The sequence below is a fragment of the Cryptotermes secundus genome, unplaced genomic scaffold, assembly GCF_002891405.2.
Source record: "Cryptotermes secundus unplaced genomic scaffold, Csec_1.0 scaffold1928, whole genome shotgun sequence".
Lineage (NCBI taxonomy): Eukaryota > Metazoa > Arthropoda > Insecta > Blattodea > Kalotermitidae > Cryptotermes > Cryptotermes secundus.
Window position 1 is genome coordinate 452,707 of NW_019740681.1, and position 23,430 is coordinate 476,136.

Here is a 23,430-nt window from a genome sequence, read left to right on the forward strand (position 1 = left end):
GCTGACAGCTACCTTACTTGAAAAGAATTCTGCCGGCATTCATGTACGTAGCCTCTGTGCTTAATAAGCTCTCACTGAAGGCGTATGTGGGACGAGAAGGTAGAACTCCTCATATTCTAGACCTAGACACTGGACTGAGGATGTGAGAACAGGGTGCTGAGGGAAGAATTTATACTTAGGAGAGATGAAGCGACAGGAGAATGGAGAAAACTGCAAAATGAGGAGCTTCATATTTTGTGTTTTTCACTAAATATTATTAGGGTGTCAAAGTCAAATATAATGAGATGGGTGGAGCATGTAACACTCATGGGGATCAGAATGCATACGAAGTTCTGGTGAGAAATCCCGAATGGTATATGCTATATTTATCAACGGGAGAATAATATTAAAATGAATTTAAAAAATGGTGTGAGGGAGTGTGGGATGGATCCGTCTGGCTAAGGACAGGGTCCAGTGGCAAGCTCTTGTGAGCACGGTGATCAACTTTCGGGTCTCAGAGAAGGTGGCGGTATGTCTTCACTAAACATCCTGCCTTTCCCGAGGGGCCACGATGTCTGCCCATTGCACCTTCCCCGCCCCCAGCGTCCGGAGAGCTCTAATTGTAATGACGCCCTTGTTCCTCTGTTCCAGATCTTGGGGCTTCTTTTGGGCGTCGTCCATGGCTACGACGCTTATCTGGCCTACAGGCAATTCCGTGGCTACGGCTGAGGCCGCAGTTACCTCGCCAACAGAAGAACATACCGACGTCTGTACACTCACCGGGCCATAGACTTACTCTGACGAGATATTTCGCCTTCTCTGTTTTATATTGTGGTCTTATGTCTGATCCGAGTTCTGTCCTGATGATGGAGGCATTATCTTCCTGAACAAAACGTTGCTACTCACCTACCAGGCTACACGGTGTCTTAACCGACATCTCATAAGGCTACAATCTGAAATGTATGACTTTCGGTGCCCTGAAAACCTTAAATCGCATAAACAGGGTGGTCCAGGGTGACGCCCTGGCGTTCTCCTGGGTACTGGGGCGCCCCCTCCTTTACAAACCCCGGGTCCTCATGTGACCCATCGCCTTCTCATTATGGCTTCTTTAATTTCCGACTTCCGTGAGGGAGACATCAGCCTCTTTACGTTCCATAAGCCGTCTGTCGTTCAGCTCTCCACTGAAAACTGCAAAGCTATCGTTACGTGAGGAGACCGGCTTCGTATCCTGCCTCGTACACATTCCCTTCAACCTGCAACAGCGTGCTCGGCCGACCTGACACTGAGGACCAGAGCCCCGGTCACGTGATATGATTTGCGTCGCAAACCAATACTGAAACTGATCATTTCCAAAAAAAATTTAATATTACAAGAGTCTTGGGGACACGCAGTAGCGTAGTTGGTTGAGGCACTGTGCTACAAGCCGGAAGGTCGCAGGTTCAAATCGCAATGAGGTCACTGGATATTTCAATTTACCTAATCCTTCCAGCCGCACTATGGCCCTGGGGTCGACTCAGCCTCTAACAGAAATGAGTGCCAGGAATCTTCCTGGGGGTAAAGGGCAGCTGGCATGTAAGGCTGACCTCACCGCCATCTGTGAGCCGACTGTCTAGAGCAAATGTGGGAGCCTCGACTTCAAACAACCCTATGGGCCTCCAGGGCCTGCTGCAGGGACAGCGTCACCTTTGCTAGTGCAGCTGAGATATGGCGTGTTGCACAGCCTTCACACCACAAAGACTAAGACATCTGAGGGTTATTAAAAGTGTTCCGAGGGACCGCATGAAGTCCCCTCGATTTTCCTCTTATTCTACTTAACTTCAAGTTCTTAATCTTTAATTTATTTCCTTCCGGGTTGTGACGCCGTATAGTGCGGAACAAGTGCTGGTCACACGTACCAGACTACATGGCGTCACAAACCAGAAGATATTGCCTTCCACAACCACCGACGTCAGAACCTCAACTCCGACTGCTCCTGAACTCAGTTCCCATGCAACACATACAGTGAAGTTGTGCCTGTGCTTAACTAATTAAGCACTACTCCATGAAGGCGTATATGGCAGTGGATGTATAGATCCACCTACTCTTGACCTTGGCACTAGTTGGAGGTGACTGGTCAGCTCCACCCCAGGGGAAAAAGCCCCTTGTTTCCATTGGATAGAAAGCTGGATGGGCCCCATAACCGGTCTGGACGACGTGGAGAAGAGAACATTCTTGACCCTACCGAGACTCGAACCCCGACTCCTCCATCGCCTAGCCCGTGGCCAGTCGCTATACCGACTGAGCTATCCCGGCTCTCTCTGTGGCTGTATAGTTGTGAAAATGAATAGGCTCCATGTTGGGGACCCGAGTCCTGCCTCAAGAACACGGACGGAGCAGAATGTGTATGGCGGTCGCGGAGGGACAGTTGGCAGAGACAACAGACAAGCCTTCTCTTCATTCATGTTTGGGATCTTCGTTTGTGAATGTACATTGTAATGAAGTATTTGTACTTTTATAAATTTCTTCCAATGTAGACGAGTATTAATTAAATCTTGTAATTATATCAATGCATAATGCAATAAGCATGCCCGCTTCCGTTAGTTTCTGTCTCCATGTTGTTGAGAAGCTACACGAAGGGAGAACTCGTAGAAGTTCCCATGGACCTTTGGAAGCCTGAGTCAAAGTCAGAGATATGTTACGACCGACGGTCAGTCGGCAAATCTATCTTGGTGTTAGATGGGGCCCGAGACTAGATTTTTGTTACTGTCAGCCAGTTGAAGGTTTATCGATGTGGGGCGCCCTCTCTGGCGAGAGGACGAGTACCTCACAGGAAACACGTCTCCGCTACGAAGCTGAACTGGTTAACGCTGTTTAGGGAAATAATTATTTCCCCAAACAGTATTAACCGGTTGGTCTGTTATGGAGATGTAATTATAATCGCTGTTTATTTATTGTGATAATCATATGGAACACACAAATACACTGTGTGGGCAGAATGCAGAGACTTTATATATAAGAATTCAGTCCGTACCTCACAGGAAACACATTACGTGTTTGACCAACCAGTCAATGCTGTTAACCAAACATGGCGATCGAATAAACAATATTCCTGCCCCATATTCAGGAGATCCTGGGTTCGAATATCACCCCAGAGGTTTTCTATTCTGACTCTCGTTTTGTTATAGTTTCCAATAGTCCCTCCAGAAAACTTCGCGATATTGCCTCAATCTTTGCTACAACAGATTCCTTCCACTTACTCTCAGATCTTACTCCTCGGCTCCGTATAAACCGAAACTGGGCGTTCATCGCGTGGCTGTCTGTGGTGTCTCGTCTTCATAGCCGGGAAACAAGACGCGGCAAATTCGCGATAAAATTATGTTTACAGAATGCGATAATTCCACTGCAGAGATAAAGAAATCTATTTTTCTGCTTTCTCAACGAAAAGTTGCAAATAATGAGGCATATGTCTCTGTTCACGCTGTCACGTGGCGAGGCATCACGCATGTGGTGCGGCCGATATGTACTTCTAAATACACAGTGACATGTTTCAGTACTCATGTGCTCGCCATGATAATAATGTACGGTGAACCCTCCGTCACTTCCCCTCTCTCAGGTCCAACAGTTGCCCTCAGCACCCTGTTCTCACACACGCTCCGTCTGTCTTCATCGCTTAGGACAAGAGTCAGCAGACCGGGATAGGTAAGGAACAGGTCGTGACCTATTTCAAGACACTATCTCGGCGTCTGCCTGGAGGGACTGATAGTGTCAGATGCGTTACCGACTCAGCCAGATGATGTGGCATGAGGAAGTCGTCAGACGACAGTGCGAAGGGCAAGAAGACGTGATAAGGTCTGAGAGGCAGGTGGGAGTTGCAGTGCAGATGCTGCTTCTGTGTGAGGCAGACGTGACGGGTGCGTGGCACTGTTGCATTGAGGATGTCGCAGACTATCATCGAGACTACGAGGACCTTCAGGCTCGGCACGGTGCCACGGACCAAGGGCAGTTACCTGGCGTCTCCTCTCGGCGCCTGCCAAATCGCGCAAACGGTATGTTAATGTGGTGCATGCTTTTGTGAAAACGGTAATAAACTTTCAGGTTCCATAAAAGAAACATAATTTAGCAGCAGAGAGATCGTTGGCTTCTCAAGGAATCTGCTCCACGGCGTTGAAGAGTGGAGTGGATTTTGAAGGTACAGTGTGTGAGGGTGTGGAGTGGATTCAGGTGGCTCAAGATCAGCTCCGATGGCAGGCTCTTGAGGACAAGATAATACAATCTTCGGGTTCCTTAATATGTATGGAATATTATGATCTGCCCAATAGAATTGCTACTCTGTGATGAAGTTGTCCCTGTGCTCAACTATGCTCCACACAATGAAGGCGTATGGAGGAGTGGAGGCATATTCCCACGCATTCTTAACTTCGACACTAGATGGAGGTGGGTGGGTCAGTTTCACATCCACTGGGGACCCACAGCCGGTCTGGACGCTGTGGAGAAAAGAGGAATCTCTTGCCTCTGCCGGGAATCGAACCCCGATTTCTTGATGTTCCAGTCCGTAGCTCAGAATGAGGATCATAGGAGGAGAAGAGACGGGAATAACTGAAGGAACGCAGAGGAATGGAACGGTTGTTATGAATGTTTGCTTCTGAAGGCGCATATGATTACTGTCGCGTGGGTTGCTATGCCGTGTAGTTTGGTAGAGGGGCTTGTGTAAACCAAAGTTTCGGAGGAACTTCCTACCTACATCTTCAGGGCGACAGTACGTGCCTCCAAAACATTGATAACTTACTACCTGACTGCACGGCTGTCATACCGAAAGATAGTCCTTACATGCGCTCGGAATGTGCTGCTCCCNCTCAAACAAAGGCAAAGGTCATTCTTGAGCTTCAAGGTGAAGTGCACTGTGACAAGTGCCGCTCTTACGTCACAACTGCTCAGTGCAAACTGTGTAAACAGGCTGTTGCCGTGAACATGAAGGTTACTAGCGTCTGAGAAGGTACCGCCTCCATCTTTAGTGTCGAAACAAGCCACACAAGTAGCAAGAACTTTGTTTTATTGCTAGTGGGGTGGGACTAAGTCCCCTGCACTGCGGCCACTTCTGGCCTATTGTACCAGCCCCATATGATATGTGAAGGTGATTGTGGAGCAATTGGTGAACTGAAGATTGGCAGGGGAAACCGAAGTACTCGGAGAAAACCTGCCCCAGCGCCACCAGACCCGGGATCGGGAAGCCAGCGACTAACCGCTGGAGCTATGGCGTGGCCCGTGCATTGCCGACAGGTCTAGTTTCCTCAAAGCGGCCTGTAACCCATCATTTTCGTCCGAGGCTGAAGACTAACTCTGTGAAGGGGCCCACCGGCGTCTGGTTCCTTAGTTTACTTTGTCACCTGATGAAGGAATCAGAACGAATTGCCAAAACGCTTTGCTCTGACAATAAATTGGCACGTTGAACAATGTCAGAATGTCAGGCAGGGCGGAACCCAGGGGCGCCCTCTGAGACCGCCACAGGACGCCGTCAGTCGGTGAGACAGTACGTCAGTGAGCGGTGAACTGGAAGGCATTTGGAAGGAAATGATCGTGGCATAATCTGAGGAACTATCCTGGTATTCGCCTCGGGGGACTGAGAAAAATCACGGAGATCCTCAGGAAAGGAGGTGTCAGGATTGATATATGAAACCTGGACCTCTGGAATATGAAGAACTACAGATGAGAGAATGCTTCCTTCTTGAAATGTTGGTCCTTCTGTTTTTAGTCGATTACTTCTCTATATATTTTTCCTTTTATATTCATAAATTGGCCTCCTTTAGCTGAATCTTTTCTTTCCATTAAGGAAGAGAATGCGAATAAAGAAATGTTCTCTGTGACATTAAACGTAACCAGCTCCTTCCGGATCCCACTTCTTTTACGATTAACTGTAATCTTCTCGTGTTACGAAGCAAGACATTTTAACAGTGCAGTCTCATTAAACAGGCTAGAGGCAGTCAGTTATGACGAAGTTAATGCCTTTGGGAAAGATAAATAAAACGAGGCTTGACATAATCAACTTAAGAGCAAGTTCGTGACAAGGGAATTTGGTGCCGGTGCCTCATTGGTTTTCACACAGCAGAACATTCGCACGAATCGCCGTGCAGATTGGGCAGTTGCTTCGACACGCCTCTTATGTGGAGCACACGAAACCTTATGATCAGGCGTTGACCCATACCCCCAGGGAAAGAGCCCCACCCCGTGCCCCGGTACCCATTGGTTGGTTGGCTCTTTCCCTCAGACTTTCGTACTAATTTCTCTTCACTCCCATAAGCCCTCCATGCCACACCTACCCTCTGACCCTTCATTCGATCGTGATAAACTCTGGTGAGAGGCACAAATTATGAAGCTCCATGTTACGCAGTTTTCTCTTGGCTATTCCTCCTCCAGCCCTCTAACGCTACGTTTCGAACGACGTCGTCTAATAACCAACGGATAAACACAGATCCCGCTACACCGAGCCGCGTAAATCACTGCTATGTCCTCAAGATGTTATTTCTTTAAGCCGTATTATAAGACTAATGTAATACCCGTTGAAAATTCGACGGAAGGTCTTCCACTTTCATTCTTTCCTCTATCAGTTTCTTACCTTCACTCCTTCACTCCTTGCTCCCTTATTCCCCTCTAATCCTTTTCATATGTCCATCGGCATCCCTGTCCCGCTTCCTTCCTGCCTCTCCTTTACATTACACCAATGTAGGTAGAAGAAAACGCTGGAAATACATCGTTCCAGGACGACAGAAATGAAAGTGTCAGTCGTGCTACGAACAATGTTATGTCAGCGTTTTCTTTCAGGTCCGCGTCTTGGTGTGTGCACACGCACATTCTGTACAATATCCCGAGACATGTGCATTCGATGTCGGCAGGTGCTCGGCGCGGTGTGTGTCGGCCTGGTGGGCTACTATGGCAACCAGTACTACTACGACACGGCGATACAAGCGGCCGAGTGGGCAACACTGGTCCTCAAGCACCTGGTGAAGATAGAACATGCGGACCTAGCGAAACCTGTCACATTCTTCCTGATTGCGGCCTGCGCTTGTCTCATTAACACACTGTGCTTTCTCACTGCCTGCACACTCTCCCCCATCACGGCCCTCATGATAACCAAGACGGCATACGTAAGTCTTACATCAGTCACTACACCCGTCATGATTGTCCGAAGCATCAGTCTTCAAAAGTGTCTTAAATAAGTAAATGCAAGAACAATCACCTCCGAGCATGCCTTAAGTAAGCAGATACAGCCTCTGTAATCTCCGAAGATGCCTTAAGTAAGGAGATAAGCCTCAGTAATCTCCTATGTTCCCTTTAAGAAAGAACACACAACCTCAGCATTTTCTACAGATGCCTTGCAAACACAATTTAATTATCTCTCGTAAATGTACAGAGGCCCCAACAGAATCCAGCAGATAGGGGACTGTAGGGGCCGATCTGGGCTCAGTCAAGTCCATAGGCAACCGCCACTGTGCTGAGTTAATCTGGTTTATTACAACCGAAGTTAGGATGACGTGTTGATCCTGCAGGACGAAGGACAAAAGGAAGGAGCACTAAGGAGACTCTGGAATAAGAACTTGAGGCCGGTACAGAATACTAATTATCTAATCCCTAAATGCGAAAAGAACACAAGACGGTGCATATTTTGAAATTCTAGAAGTTGACTATGTCACAGTGCAGGCCGGAGGATATGTTTCAATTCAGGGATAATGGCTTTAGCGCTGAAGAAATGAAATTCACGGCCAGCAAAGTTTAAACTAAGCTTTACAATTTTGCATGCACATTCTCGTCTCGAATGCGACTTCTTATCTTGCCCTGCTTCTCTCTGCCGCCAACAGAAAAATAATATTACACAACACAACACATTATTTGAGCTTTACAGATAATACCCAGGCCGCGATAAGGGCATACAGCGCAAGTCGTCACAACATTAGCGGATGTACCTTAAGATAAATATCTTTCAATGAATATAAGATCTAAAAGTTTGTGACGGTGTTACAGTAATGCAATTACTGTGCTTCTGGACACTGTCCGTCGTCCTGTTTTTATTTAAAACGCACACTGTTTCAAAGACTGGATTCTGTCTGTCTTCAGGGTAAAACGCACAGCGTTTCGGAGACTGGATTCTGTCTGTCTTCAGGGTAAAACGCACAGCGTTTCGGAGACTGCATTCTGTCTCCGTCTTTAGGTCCTATCTTGTGTTGGTGTTGGTGTCCGGAGACAAGGACTAGCTCTACCGATTGGGCCCAACTGAGCAGATTCCACCTGAAGACGGAGACAGAATCCAGTCTCCGAAACGCTGTGCGTTTAAATAAAAACAGGATGATTGATAATGTCCACAATCATAATAACTGTGTTTCAATGCACAGTTGCCGACTACAAGGTAAAATTTAAGATGTTTTAATTTTAATTTATATTTCCAATGTTAATTTAAACTTCATGTTTTAATTCATACCGAATACCGCGTTCGCACGCGCGATATGCAATTTTAATATGCAGTGGAACAGTTTTGGCAAAGTAGACGTGCACGGCCGAAACATGCAGTGCTAGAGAAGTAAGACAAGAGTGTAAGTTGTAGCAGAGACGGAAATATATGTATGCAAAATACGTATATACTTCAATGCAACAGGACGCTTCATAAAACCACGACCTGCCTTTGCGACCAGTCGCTAGCGACGGTTTTATCAAGCGACTTACACGTCTGTGTTGTTGCAGAGCGTCCTGTACCATTTCGTGGCATTCGCCCTGTACCTGTCGGCGTCCGTGACGCTGATTGTGTCCATAAGCAGAGAGGACATCAGGAACTATCGAGACGGACATTACTACGAGCCCTTCATGGCTGCGGGGGTATGTACAGGCAACGGCGTCTGGCTCTGATACTACTTACTTACTTACTTGTTGCCGCGCCACGGCTCAAACGGTTAGTCGCTGGCTTCCCACCGCGGTGGCCCGGTTTCGATCCCGGGTCTGGTCAAGAGGGATTTGTGGTGGACAAAGTGGCAGGTTTTCTCCGAGTACTTAGTTTTCCCCTGCCAATCTTCATTCCACCAATTGCTCCATAATCACCCTCACCTATCATCAGGGGCTGGTACAATAGGCCACAAGTGGCCGCAGTACAAGGTACTTAGTCCCACCCACTAGCAATGAAAAAATACTTACTTACTTACTTACTTACTTACTTACTCACTCACTTATGGAGCTGAGTCCTATCTGAGAAGCCGCCAGTTGCTCAGCTACTCAAGAATTTCCCAGCATTTTATGGAACCCGAAAGTTCATTACCGTGTTCACAAGAGCCTTCCACTGGTCCCTATCCTGAGCCAGATCAATCCAAACCATACCATCCTATCCTAACATTGTCCACCCAAATTGTGATTCTGTAGCGACGTGTGTCACCGTGACACACCCAGACATGTTTAGGCACAGGCTAGTCTTTCTTATGTAAATGTGTTTTTCGTTGTTTCCAGATCATTGGAGTTATTGTAGCTGCTTGCTACCTGCTGAGCATAGCTGTCTCCTACAGATCACACGCGCCTGACGTTTAACCTCTCAACATCAGGCCGGAACAATGCAGTCACTCCTGTGGCCCAACAAAACAATTATCGACCTCGAAGAATTCCGTATTCTGGGATGTGGCGCCGTGGAACCGCTGGTTCCTTGCTCGCGGATTTTTTTTCCCTGAAAATGGAGGCGATACGTTCCTCCGAATCGGCGGTTCACACAAGATCTACACGGCGCCACATCCCAGAAGACGGCATTCTTCATAGTCACCGCCGTGAAAACCTCTATCCTGCATAATTACCGACCAGCTCACGATGGTGTTCGAACAATATTAATATCAAGCCGGGGGTAAAGCGGCCGGGGCGTGACGCTGGCCACTCACCTCCAGCTAGTGCTAAGGTCAAGAATATGTGGATTTATGCATCCACTCCCCTACACGCCTTCATGGCAGAGTGCTTAATTAGTTAAACATAGAGGCTACTTTACAATTTTACTTTTACCCCCAATCAATATTTTTGCTTTTAGTGCGCTTTCGCAACGAAAATTTGTAAAAACATATGACAGTCATTTGGCTGTCAGTCCGTTCGCGTGCCGAAACTCAATAAACGATGAATGTCAGGTGACATTTTGTTGCAATGTGACGAACGGACTCTTCATGAGGACACCCACGCGCGTTCCTGCGAGCAGCTCGCTAAATATTTATCGGAACGAAAAATATTCCGAGGAAAAGTTGCAGAGAAAAACTGAATACACGTTCCATGCTAACCACTTTCCCCGTTGGCCTTGCACTTTCGCAGATAAGTAAGAAAACGTGAGAGCTAGCAAATACGCCTGAGTTCTTACGTTGTGTATGCATTTCCTAACTTGTTGCGTTCTCATGCACATAAATATGAAAAGAATGAAATAAATACTGATGCAGGAGTCAGAGAAGTCGAAGCGCTGATTTCTGTAATGTAATGGAGTTGGGTCGGTCCTGGGTTCGGTCTGATAACATTAATTTGAGTCCAGGTTTCTGCGTCCTAAGCAACGCAGTAACTCCTTATGGTTAGGCCACATATCTGACACGGGAGTACTGTGTGTTGCTTCTGATTAAGCTTTGTTTACCGCGAAGTGAGCTACAGAAATTGAAACCTGAGGAACTGAGAACATGGACGCACTGTTACTGTAAGTTCAACAATACAGGCACGCCTCGGAGATAATGCAGGTTCGGTTCCTGGTCACAGCAATAAGCGAGTCATACGAACTTCTTGGTTTCCCAGTGCATATATAATTTATATTTACACTGCACTGTAGTCTGTTAAGTGAGCAATACCATTATGTCTAAACGCAATGTACCTACTTTAATTAAAAATACTTTTTTGCTAAAAAATGCTAACCATCATCTGAGCTTGAGTATGAGTATGAGTATGAAGGTGAGCCATAAAAACGGGCCTTTGCACTGCGACCTTCAATGATCTATTGTGCGTCCCCTTTGGATTAACCCTTTATTAATCCTACACTTCGAATGAAAGGTAGGACTTTGTTTGCGGGGGCGTCACAAAAGTCACTTGGTTCCATGAAGAACTGACCCATGTGGTGATATCTTAGGTAAACTATTGCCTCACAATCACATAAGATGTGTGTGGTTGATTCATCTTCTTGTGGGCACCTCTCACAAGTTGGGTCCTCTGTCAGTCCCAGTTTGGAAAGGTGCAATTTTAGGTGGCAGTGACCAGTAAGTAATCCTACCGCCCATCTGAGTTGATCTCTGTTTAATTTCAACAGATCCCTCGTTCTCTTGGCAGAGGGTCCTGATATAAATCCCTTTGCCTGTTCTTTATCTGAGGTTTCAGCGAGTCGTAATGTTTCTGCTGATGGGGCGTCTTGCCCCGATGCTGATGTCTGCCGACTGATCGGGGTGGGGCAATTCCTTAAAATGAGACAACAATGAACTTTGCCGAATACATCGACCCTTCCTTTCAGAACACACGCAATAAGTTCGACGTCTCATATGGGCGCGGTTCGTGGCGGCCCAAAACAATTAAAGTACTAACATCAGAGATCACTGATCACAGATCGTCATAACAGATACAATAATAACGAAAAGTTCGAGATATCGAGAGAATTACCAAAATGTGACACAGAGACACGAAGTGAGCATATGCTGCTAGAAAAATGGCACCGACAGACTTGCTGGATGCTGGGTTGCCAAAACCTTCAATTCGTAAGAAAAAGCAACATCTGCTTGGGGCAATAGAATGAGGTAGGTCTGTATATTTAAGCAGCTGGGTAGGCCTGTATATTTAAGCAACTGTTTAGAAACGCTCGATTCTGAGTGTATAAAAAGATACGAAGCTTAGGAAATTTATTTAGTGATTTATTTATAACATGACGACTTGGGTCGTCTGGGCTGTAATGCCGTGTAGTTTGGTAGAAATGCATCATCTCCATCTTCTGGACTTAAGAACAAACCAAGCAAAAAACCCGGCAATAAGCAGATGACATGCGCAGTTTTTACTTGTCCTGTTCTTCGGCTCTGAAAATGGAAGCCATACGTTTTTCCGAAACGTCGGTGAACTTTACCGAACTACACGGTGTTACAACCCGGAAGCCGGGTAGGCCTCATAGCCGGTCTGGACACGGTGGAGTAGAAATTATGTGTATGTTGCCCCTCAGGGAGTTGAACCTCGATCCCTTGGTAGCCCAGCCCGCAGCCTATTCGCTATACAGACTGAGCTACCCCGGACCCATACCGATATGTAAATCCAGAAGCGGTCATGATGTCCGGCCTTCGGGAGAGTCGAACCTAGAACGTCCCGTGACAGACGCGGGGCGGACCAGCCCAAGCGCTGGGCGCTCTCTTGAAGCGGTCAGTATCGTGCGAGCTAGCTGAGCGCGCGGGCGGGCGTGCCATGGGCGAGCTGCAGCAGGGCGACATCCCGTGGATGGGTAAGTGCTTGTGGAAGTGGGCCCGTAGCACGCATGCGGGAGAAGATAAATGCATGATGGATTTTAGTGGGAAAGCCAGAAGGAAAGAGACCACTGCCAAGACCTAGACGTAGGTGGGAGGATAATATTAAATTAGACCTTGGAGGAATAGAATAGAATAGAACGGTATGGGTTGGATTGAACTGGCTGTTCTGAACACAGTAATGAACCTTCGGGTTCCATGAACGGTGGGGGATTCTTGAGCAGGTGAGCGACTGTCGGCTTCTCAACAAGGACCGAGATCCATGGAGTTAGTCTGTTGGTTAGTTGGCTGGCAGCGCCTAGACTATTCAGCGCCCAGTGGTGGGGTCAGTTGGAGAGGTTTTGCCTAAGAGAGGCAGTTACTGTCCCTGAATGTAACCAGACGGGCTGAGGAAAACCACGAAGAACTAATGAAACGATACACATACAGTCAGCACGAGTGTCTCATAAGTCTGTTTAGAGGCAAAGAGGCTGAACTACTTCTTTCTGGCAACTTCCGCAAGAAGAAGAAGGGTGGCGGGGGGAGGGGGACGAACAGTTCAATACACTGCATTTACCGGCAGAACATTCTCAGGTCTGAAGGTTCCCAGAAACAGCTCGTTAGGTCTTCTGGTTAAATGTGGGTCGATGAGAAGGTAAAGCGTTGGGAATTTGGCTGTTCTGTTGTCACGCAGCGAGGGGTAGCTGATCAGGGGTGAAATTCTAAGTGTCATATCCACGGGCGGCAGATCCACGCTCCTCAGTGACAAGACTCACCCATGCAAGCAACAGCGATAACTCTAGGAATAATATTTAAATAGAACATGTGATACTGACAAACATAACATCAACATACCAGAGGCAATTACTGGACACACATGACTCGCTCCTCCTGATAAGATTGACCCTCCAGTGAGTCCTACCTGTCCCACATTCGCAAACCGTTCGTTTTAGATCCATTTTAATATTACCCTCCCATTTACACCCAGGTCTGCCGAATGTTCTCTTCCCTTCAGTGTTAGCGATTAACATTTTACACGCACGTCTCATCATTCTAATGCGTGCTACATGTCTCAATCATTTTATCTCTTTTAATTTGATCACCATAACAATATTCGGTGACGAAAGCAAATTATGAAGGCCCACATCCGACATTCTCAAGCCTCGTGTTAGTTCCTCAGCGCCATGTTCTCAAAACACCTCCAGTCTACGCGTTTGCAAGAGACCAAGTTTGACGCCCACACAAAATAACAGATAAATTATAGTCACCTTTCGAGACAGTGGACAGGAGCACAAAGGGTTCGGAGCTGGATTACAGAAAACACCGTCTGAATTTAGTTTCTGTGCGTAATGTTATCCTGTGATGCGCTGGCACTTCCTCATTGGTGTCACCAACATGGCGCCATCCGCACGACCAGGCTCCGTGGGCAGGTGCCCGCTCCAACCTCGAAACCGGTTTACACATCAGTTCGACGGAAAACTGTACGTAACGTTTACAGCTGTTCTGGGAAGAGCAGATCCTGCATGTACACGCTGACAGTTGCAGTACTAGTTCTGCTCGGGAATCAAACCTCTTCTGGAGACGGGCCAGCTCGCGGCTTGCATGACCCCGTACAGACGCCGTGTAATTCTGTTGAAAGATACCAGGGTTTCAAGGCAACCTGCTGCCTCCATCTTCCTCTTTTTTTTTTTCTTGGCCCCAGTGGGCCTAGGCAGAAAAAATCTCCTTAGATGTGTTGCTAAATAGGATAGAACGAAGAGAGGGTTTCGGAAGAACCAATTGCCTCCATCTTCAAGACAGAAGATTCTTCTCAGATATGAGGCCATGCAATTTGACAGAAAGATACCAAGGGTTTTGGGGAACCTGCCGCCTCCATCTTCAAGTTAGAAGAACCGTGCGTGATATGACGCCGTATGCTTTGGTACGTAGGCACAAACGTTTCGGAGTAACACACTTCTACCACCGGGCACGGATCCAACCGTGCAGGAAGAGTCGGGCTAGCGACGGCTGGAGTGGCCGGGTTCCATTCCCGGCAGTGCTAGTTTCTCTCTTCACAGCGTCCAGTCCGGCTCTGGGGCCCACCCAGCTTCCTAGCTAATGGGTACCGGAGGTTGTTTCCTTGGGGACAAAGCAGCCGGGTCGTGAGGCTGACCTCTCACCTCCATCTAGTGCCACGGTTATGAATGCTGGAGCTATACCCCCACTCCCCCATACATCTTCATGGCGCGGTGCTTGCTGACGCATAGACAGCTTTACCTTCTTAACGTTTATGCGTCACACTTTCGTGCTCCTCATAAAACGGCCGGAGAGACTTCTCGAACTCGTCTGCATGTAACGCCCTCCATGTCTTCACGCGTTCTCCCTCTCAGCTGCGTGGGTTTGATTCCGGGGAATAAGAAAACGTCTGGTGGGGGGGGGCTGATTTAATTCTGGAGTCCCTTGTTTTGCCACAAACTGCTTTACTCATACTGCGGTGTGAGGTCTCGCCTTGTTATGCAACAACATCCCGTTTCCTCTTTCCTGGAACTGAGGTCTTACTCCACGAATTCTTTGAGCCGGATGCGACAGCACTTCCTTACTCACCGTCCGACCCGCTGGATCAAGTTCTCTGTGAGTAAGATCTAAAATTTCCTGAAGACGGTACATTAGTGCAAACATTACCCATCGTCCTGTTTTTATCTAAAAACATTTTCCTCTTTTATTTTTTAAAACACAACGTTTCGGATATGGATTATTTCTCCGTCTTCAGGTAAAACCTGAGATAGGGTCTAGCTCTGTCGATTGGGCTCAACTGAGGAGGTTTTACCTGAAGACGGAGACAGAATCCGGACTCCGAAACGTTGTATTTTGAAAAATAAGGAAGACGGTTTTTAGATAAAGACAGGACGATGGGTAATGTTTGCACTCAATTATTTGTGAATGATTTCCACACTGTCGAGGAATGTAACCAACACCACTTTCTTTTTTGCTTTTGAAAACCAAAATTTTGTTTAATGGCGAGCCTGATGACGTTCTCTGATCACAGCGTCAAAATGGCAGGGCGGTATGAGGAACGAAGCGGTCGTGGCCTATTTTGAGGCATATATGTCTGGAGGAACTTCGGAAACCTAAGCAAAAAGAAAACACTCAGCATAATCCGAGTGCGTGTTGATTCCGCTCCTCGGCCTTTTCACCGCGTGAATGTGGCCAATGTTGATGCCTCCATCTTCAAGGTCGAAATGAGTTGGGTGAACCAAGCCAATAGTGGCAGTAGACAGGGAAATATTATCAAAACGACCCATTTTATGGTCACCGAGTGCACACCGCGCAAATCCACACGGCGCAACGGGCCAGCAGAAGCACTGAACCACTCAGGATAAGAGAACCCGACGTTTCGGAAGAACTAATCGCCTCCACCTTCAGGGTCGAAGAGTAAGCAAGAAACTAGCATGAAAGCGGGTAGCAGACAGACATGAAGACGGAGTAACAGTGCTGCCAACTGAACCGTTAGACGAAACTGGGCCGTCTGAGGATGATTTGCAGAAACACCAGTAGCGGCGAGTTGGCGGTGCCTGTGGGCGCCGAGTGGAACGGGGAAAGCAGTACAAGCCGACATGACACGACAGATCCTGGGCCCCAGTGGCGGACGCAGACATTCACGATGCAAGGCAGGACACGAAGGCCCGCCACTGGACACAGTTCTGAACCAGCCGACTCAGCCAAGCTTAGTTTTATTATTCTCCAATCTCATTCTGAACATTTCAGGCAGCCATAACTAAGTAACACGTCCTGTGGGCTCTTGTGGACACGGAGCTCCATAAAAGGAGAGAACTTTCTTGACAAGCTGAGAGACTGTCAGCTGTTCTTTAACTATTTAACAGACTCCGTAGAGCTGAGTCCTGCTTCAGAACCTGCCAGTCGCTCAGCTACTCAAGAAATTCATCGTTTATGGAACCCTAAGGTTCATTACCGTGTTCACAAGAGCCTTCCACTGAACCCTATCCTGAGCCAGACGAATCCAATCCACACCATCCCATCCTATCTCTCTAAGATCCATTTTATTATTGTCTACCCACCTAAGCCTTGGTCTTCCCAGTGGTCCTTTTACTTCTGGTTTTCCCACCAATGTCCTGTGTGCACATACCTCACATAAAAGATTTCTGTTGTTGTTGTTCATTATTGTTTGGGGGGGCATTTTACAACGCTGCCAGTGGCCCAGCCTGGAAGGACTGAGCAAAACCACGAAGAACCTCAGTATAGGCGGTGTCCCAGCCGAGATTCGAACCGAACACCTGATGAATACGAGTATGCTTGAGATTCTCACAGCGGCAGGGCTCTGCTTGCTGATTCATGCTCGGCTTTTCTTAGATCCTGATGATAGAAGCGATATGTTACTCCGAAACGTTGGTTTACTTTCAGTGGACTACATGGCGTTATATCCCAGAAGTATACAACATGACCGCTGAGCCAGCCTGCTGGGTCCTAGCTATACACACTCAGACATACTTACACATGGCTGGCTTCGTGATAACGCCTTTTTATGATTTGTATCACAAAGCAAAATTTCGACACTTAGGCCGAATGGCGCTCGCGCTGCCATCTGAAGGGAAGAGAGACTACAAAGAAAAAACCAGACTTGTTTGCATGTCCAGAATCGATAATAATTATGCGACATTTCAATTACCGAAACTATTTTCCTACTAAAAACTGTTTGAAAGGGAACACCTTTCTCTTGCGCCTGTTGCAGATAATTCGCGGGAAGTTGGCAGCAGATATAAAAGACACGGCTAATTGTTGTTTAAAACGCCTAAATCTGGGTGAGAGGCGTAAAACGAACACACTGATGACGTAAGTAAGCGAGATGGAAAGTTTGCTAAGCGGGCCTTGATGGCCGGAGAGAGAGACAGTGTCAACACAACTACCAAGCTGGCCGGCCTCACCGTTAGCGCATTGTTATGACAGCAGAACCTGTTCTGTAGTTCCAAAGCAAATATCGCAAACTGAAGTTACTGCAGTGATATCACGCCATCTGTTGCCCAGATTGGAGTGCTCAGCTGGTTTCCCCATTTCGCCCACGCAAATGCTGGATTTGTATCTTGAAATATGTCAAGACCGATTTATATCACAGCCTTGGCAATCCATACTTCACAATCACACGGCGCTCTGTAATTTACTCAGTTGATAAATTAATTAAGACTCAACCACTGCTTTCCATATGTAAAGGTAAAGCTGTCCTTGTAACAGGCCGTGGAGGCCCATAAGGTTCTGAGACGTCGAGGCCCCCATATTTGCTCGACAGTCGGCTCACAGATGGTCAGCCCTACGCGCCGGGCACTCTTTATCCCCAAGAAGCTTCCTGGTACACGAAAAGGACTAACTAATCCCAAGGAGAGAACTGTTTTTTTATAAGCCGAGTCCCCCATGTGCTCAAGAAATTCCCGGCCCTTCATGGAACCCAAAGTTTCATTACCGTGTTGACGACAGTCCTCGTACCTTCACTTGCTACAAGCCATGTCTGTCTTTTGTAATTAGATAATTATATTTTGTAAACTTAATTTCTTCCTTCTATGACTCTACAGCCCTTTGGACCTAGGCCGCTTTTTCAGTGTCTTAATATATGCACTATCAGTAGCACACCTTGGACGGGGGATCAGCCTGTCGCAAGGCCTCTACGTACATACAGAACAACATAAACACAAAATAAACGTACATAGGCATCCATACCCTGAGGAGTGGGATTCGAACCCAATATCCGAGCGAGAGAAGACAAATCATGCCGTAGACCGGGCGGCCACTGGGTTCGGTTGTCGTCGTGTTTACACTTCGAGACTTAGATATCGCTCTACTGTGAAGTTGCTGTCTTCTGGGATGTGACGCCGTGTAGTCTGGTATATAAATGTTTCGCAGAAACCTGCTCCCTCCGTCTTCACAGCAGCCTACCCTGAAGAGGTACCAAGTTTCTGCTTAGTTTCAATCACACGCGTGTCCGAGAAAAAGCAGAATTGGTCTAGCGTGTAGGGCCTGAAGACTACCCGGGGATATATCCCAGGTCTCTCAGGGACGCGACAACGCGACAAGCTTCCATTTCACGAGGCGCCCCAACACTCGCATGCAGCGCTGAATATAGGGGTCAGTCTTCAAGTACATACTTTGCTTCCGGGCCTCTTGAACGCCTCGATTTTGTCTCAAAGCAATTTAACCACGACCCGTGCCAGCCCTGAAGGATAGGCAACTGTGTGGTACACGGAAGTCTCAAAGTGACATGTTATTATAACAGCTGACTAGCGAATAGTCAACACCTCACCACGCGGTGATGAGTCATCACAATAGCACTACTTTTAGTTGCTACAAACAGTTTCTCGAGGCAAACGGTAAGTCTGAGGGTGACTCATGCAAGAAACGCCACATCAACATAACAACAGTTAAGCACGTAACAATTGGGAAAATCGTGGGAAGCGGTGTTCCCTGAGGATCCGTGCAGAGGTTATATCTGAAGATGGTCCCGTGGTACTCGGAACCAAGAGTCATTGTGCTGGCGAGGGCCAGGAGCAATTTAGCAGGCAGGCTAAGCAGTCAGTCACCAGTGTAGCGATAGTCTGCAGTAAGACAGACAGATCAGTCTGAGTCTATTGTGAGACGGTCGCCCCTAGTGGAGATAGAGAAGCCCCCCACTGTCGTAAGTCGTTGCGTAGCAACGCCTAGTTAGTTGTGAGATAGGCAACAACCGGTGAAAACACAGCAGACTAAGGCTGAGTGCGTGCTATAATGAACTGCATAGAGTGTGGATTAGCGATATCGCTATAGCTACTTGTAGTTATGTTATGTAAGGCTTCAATAAATCCGATTCCCAATACAAACCCCGTCTATAGTCACTCATACACGTGATAATATGCACAAAATACAGATTAGTGCTCGTAAAGGAAATTATCCCGTTTCTTGCAAGTCACATGGCACACATAACGGAAAGCTTTATGTTTAGGCAAAGTTACACATTGTTACTGCTGTTGCTTAAAGGGTTTAAACAGTATTAATTTCAACCAACTGCTACTGTACAATTGATTTTTCTTTATTTGGTTGGGATTTTCCCATTAAAACACGTGAGAAAATAACCTTCTTAGAACCAAATTCTCAAGGAGAATTTGGCCTCACAAGCAGGAAATGTTTGTTATAGTTCTCATGAACACTGAAACTGCAGGAAGGTCAGTGCTGGCTGCTATAAACAGATACAATGTCTAATGGTAAGCATGAGTGACTGCCATTTTGATTTGATGTCAAGGGTGTAGAAATGCATATACTGTTTAATGAAACTGATAACCTCTTTATAGCATACTTATGGTAAGTAAGTAAGTAAGTAAGTAAGTAAGTAAAGGTATGCCTGTAACAGGCCATGGAGGCCCTTAGGGTTGTGAGATGTTGAGGTTCTCACATTTTCTGGACAATCGGCTCATAGATGGCGGTAAGGTAGTCAGCCTTACACGCCAGCCTTACTTATGGTACTGAAAAGATTTTGCCTGAATCACTCTTTAGTCTGAAGAGACCTATCTTACACGATACATTGCCATGTAATCCATTGATAGTCAATCAAAATGTCTGAGGAATGTGTCACTTCCGCCTTCAGCAGACTACACAGTGTCATATTCCAGAAGCCAGAACTCTTCATAAGCACAATTATGAGAACCCCAAATCCTGCAGTTTGCAGTTCCCTCAGTATTCACCAAAACACTGATCAGTTATGATATCCATTCTGGACAAGAATTGCATCTACTCAACTCAATACTAAACCCAAAACCAAATATCATTAATATGCCAGTTGCTGAATACCAATAGATGAAGCAAATATAAATGGTGGCCATATATTGTTACGAAATGCTGACAGGAATGGCTTATCAGGCATCGGGCCTGCAGTGGGTTCCTGAGGGGGGATCAAAATTGAAAACATAAAGAAAATATACCAAATAATATAAAAAATTATAACTAACAAATTAATTAAATAATTTCATGGAGCTGAGCCCTTCTTGAGAAGCTGCCAATTGTGCAGCTACTCCAGAATTTCCCAGCATTTTATGGAACCCAAAGGTTCATTACTGTGTTCACAAGAGTCCTCATCTGGTCCCTATCCTGAGCCAGATCAGTCCAGTCTATACCATCCCATCTTATCTCTCTCAGATCCATTTTAATATTATCCAGACACCTAGGTCTTGGACTTCCTAGCGGTCTCTTCCTCCTGGCTTTCCCATCAATATCCTATATGCATTCAGCATTGCTCCATTCGTGCTACATGCCCTGCCCATCTCATCCCCTTGACTTGATCATTCTAATTATACTTGGAGAAGAGTACAATTTATGAAGCTCCTCGTTATGCAGTTTTCTCCAACCTCCTGTAACTTCATCTCTCTTCGGTCCAAATATTCTCCAGAACACCCGGTTCTCAAACACCCTCAGTCTATGTTCCTCCCTTAATATCAGAAAGCAAGTTTCATGTCCATACAGAACCACATGTAAAATTATAGTTTTGTATATTATAATTTTTATGTTTTTAGACAGAAGACAAAAGCTTTTGGACTGAATGGTAGTGAGCATTAGCCGAATTCAATCTCCTCTTAAATTCCTCCTGAATCATACAAAATTATAAGTAATGAAAAACGTTCTTCTGTCCTGAATACTCCGGGGCGATCAGTGCAAATACATTGCAGCAGCTTAAATGCAAGTCTGTAAGTACATTTTCTAGCAGATGCAGATGGAAGAAAGTTATATTGATGGTAACATCTGGATGCTGCGATATGAATCCCATTGCAGATGAGGGTGACGAGTGGGGAGCATCAGAGCCTTCAACCCTCGTCATGGAGGTGAGTGAGGGGATGGTCCTAGTAGGCGTGATCGTAGGCGTGTCTGTGGTAGTGATCCTCCTCTTCAGTCTTGGGCTGCTCATTGATTGCAGAACCCGGTAAGTGTGACCTCCTGTTTCATACACCTTGGTTCTGAAAGTTACTATACAACTCAAACAGTACCCAGGGCTCTCTACCCCGAGCAAGTTCAGTTGGGTGAGCAACACTTCTGCTTCATATTCAGGAACAAAGATACTTTATGGCTTTGCTCAGTCCCTCCAGATGAATGCCAGGATAATACCTCAAATTAGTCAAATGCTGATTCCTTCTAGATGCTCTCCAGTTCACTATTCACTCGCCACAGCCATCAGATGCTGCACAGTGCCATGACATGAAGTCAGTTCACTTCATGTCCTCCTCAGATATATCTCCATGTTATAATTTTTATATAACATTTCCTGTGGTGTGAGCTGTATCTCTGTAATTAACTCTTCCAAAACACTGTTAATTGCATTTTATTGACGTAGACATATCTTAGTTTGAAAAATAATCTTCATTACTGAATTATCATAATTAATTAAGCACGAATTGAACTTTATCTTTTTGCCTTTACCATTAAGTCAGGATCTTCACCTCTGTCCTGGCATCTGGCTGGTCACAGAGCAAGGAAGACGAGTTTTAACACATACCATCACAAGAATGAAACACTGGAATTTTGATGCTGCACACACCACATTCAGTGAACTTGCAGTAACAATCACAGTATGTGCCACAGCAAGAATCTGACTTTTATTCACGTTTTTCCAGTTTTGGATGCCACAAAAAATCAGCTCCATTCTGTGCAATTTTCCTATTTGAGCCAATTAGTTCTGGCCCACTGCTGACTCAGAGATTTTTGAGGCAGAAATATTTATGCAGAAAATAGCCCTGAAAAAAACTAACATTTCTTAGAAACAACTTCATTAAATCATTCTTTATAATATTTCAGGAAATCTGGATCTCAATCAAGTAACAGTAACGCTGGGAAAGTAAGTGTGTCAGCAAAACGGACATTTCCGCAATTCATTAGAAACAGTGCACAGAACAACGAGAATATAACATTTGTTAACGAAATGTGTACTGAGAACATCGCGACGATACCTGCAGCATCAAGAAGTACTGAGAACAGCTAGTGAGACAAGATGGTTGGACCAGTGTGTTTTGTGACCGCACATTTGTATATCAGTAATGAAGTGAACACATGACCACATGGACAACATTTGAAGAAGAGTTGCAGGAGACGAGCTGATGAATACTTTCATTGTTTGTTAGGATGATGACGAATAATCTTAGATTGAGTGGGCTTGCATAGAAGTAATGCTCTAGACTTGTATTCAGGAGATATTTAGTTCAAATCTCAGTTGGGGCACAAACTATATTGACTGAGGTATTTTGTTCTCCTCAGTCGGCTAGACCAGGACCACTTCCTGCCACATCCACCAAACATCCTATCATTCATTTTCACTGGCTGCATCCTGTTGTGTCTCAGACAGTATGTAGGAACTCTGCTACCGTCAACACAATATTTCAGTATTACTTTTAGATCTTTATTTACTGCGATGTATTCCCGCCTGATGATGGCCATGTATGACCAAAACATGTCACAGTAAATAAAGATCTACATGTAATACTGAGATATTGTGTTGTGTTGACGGTAGCAGAGTTCCTACACATTATATATTACTCTACCATTCAATGTTATGTAGTCTAGATACTGAGAGTGTCACTAAACAAACCACCAAACCACCAAACCACCAAACCACCAATTAAATTCCCAGCCACAGTTTCCCCCATTTGCAGCAAACTAAACAGAGATCTGTACAAGAAACAGTGGAGCAAATGACCCAAGACTTCCACATCACAAGCCTCTACATTCCACCATACCTTGTCCATTCTGGTGGCAGAAACAACAATTCGAAGGGGCCATGTCTTGATGTTATGAGAGTCTAACTTAAAATAATACATTACTTAATGAAGTTCTATTTGTATCAACTGATCAAACATGAATTTTTACATTCAATTCTATCGTTTCTTTCTTAAAATGTTTACTCATCATCACATTCAAATGTGTGATGGGAGATAACGGTGTGTAATTTACAGTAAGACATCATGGTGAAGTAGTCACCTCTCCTGCTTGGTATTCTCGAAATTCTGGGTTCATCTAGGACAGGAATGAGAGATACAACTAA

General features: G+C 45.9%; 3 protein-coding genes across 5 annotated transcripts in view; all 3 read left to right on the forward strand.

Moving 5' to 3' along the window:
- LOC111872606 (protein singles bar) overlaps positions 1–1,403 on the forward strand; it is a 5,860-nt gene extending 4,457 nt beyond the window's left edge. The window contains exon 5 of the mRNA XM_023866677.2: positions 631–1,403. Within this exon, the coding sequence (XP_023722445.1) occupies positions 631–708 (78 nt within the window). The 3' untranslated portion in view covers positions 709–1,403. The remainder of the gene's footprint in view (positions 1–630) is intronic.
- A 2,387-nt stretch (positions 1,404–3,790) lies between these two features.
- On the forward strand, positions 3,791–9,659 carry LOC111872608. Its single transcript, XM_023866679.2, has 4 exons — positions 3,791–4,004; positions 6,846–7,097; positions 8,686–8,817; positions 9,436–9,659. The coding sequence occupies exons 1-4, from the start codon at positions 3,894–3,896 to the stop codon at positions 9,511–9,513; spliced, it is 573 nt and encodes a 190-aa protein (XP_023722447.1). The 5' UTR covers positions 3,791–3,893; the 3' UTR covers positions 9,514–9,659.
- A 2,688-nt stretch (positions 9,660–12,347) lies between these two features.
- Positions 12,348–23,261, forward strand: LOC111872621. 3 transcript variants are annotated; one of them, XM_023866702.1, is made up of 3 exons: positions 12,348–12,397; positions 21,174–21,321; positions 22,191–23,261. In XM_023866702.1, exons 1-3 carry the CDS (start codon positions 12,361–12,363, stop codon positions 22,372–22,374), a joined length of 369 nt encoding a protein of 122 aa, XP_023722470.1. In that variant the 5' UTR covers positions 12,348–12,360; the 3' UTR covers positions 22,375–23,261. The 3 variants fall into 3 exon arrangements, with proteins under 3 accessions (XP_023722470.1, XP_023722469.1, XP_023722473.1); XM_023866701.2 differs by lacking the exon at positions 12,348–12,397 and adding an exon at positions 18,676–18,748; XM_023866705.1 differs by lacking the exon at positions 12,348–12,397 and adding an exon at positions 21,064–21,088.
- Positions 23,262–23,430: the final 169 nt, after the last annotated feature.

What these genes read in the sequence shown, in the direction of transcription:
- LOC111872608 (XM_023866679.2), top strand. Translation starts at nt 3,894, where the DNA reads ATGTCGCAGACTATCATCGAGACTACGAGGACCTTCAGGCTCGGCACG. An exon ending in CCTGCCAAATCGCGCAAACG is followed by an intron (nt 4,005 to 6,845) that starts GTATGTTAATGT and finishes CGATGTCGGCAG; the next exon opens with GTGCTCGGCGCGGTGTGTGT. An exon ending in TGATAACCAAGACGGCATAC is followed by an intron (nt 7,098 to 8,685) that starts GTAAGTCTTACA and finishes GTGTTGTTGCAG; the next exon opens with AGCGTCCTGTACCATTTCGT.
- LOC111872621 (XM_023866701.2), top strand. Translation starts at nt 18,691, where the DNA reads ATGAGTCATCACAATAGCACTACTTTTAGTTGCTACAAACAGTTTCTC. An exon ending in ACAGTTTCTCGAGGCAAACG is followed by an intron (nt 18,749 to 21,173) that starts GTAAGTCTGAGG and finishes ATCCCATTGCAG; the next exon opens with ATGAGGGTGACGAGTGGGGA. An exon ending in CTCATTGATTGCAGAACCCG is followed by an intron (nt 21,322 to 22,190) that starts GTAAGTGTGACC and finishes ATAATATTTCAG; the next exon opens with GAAATCTGGATCTCAATCAA.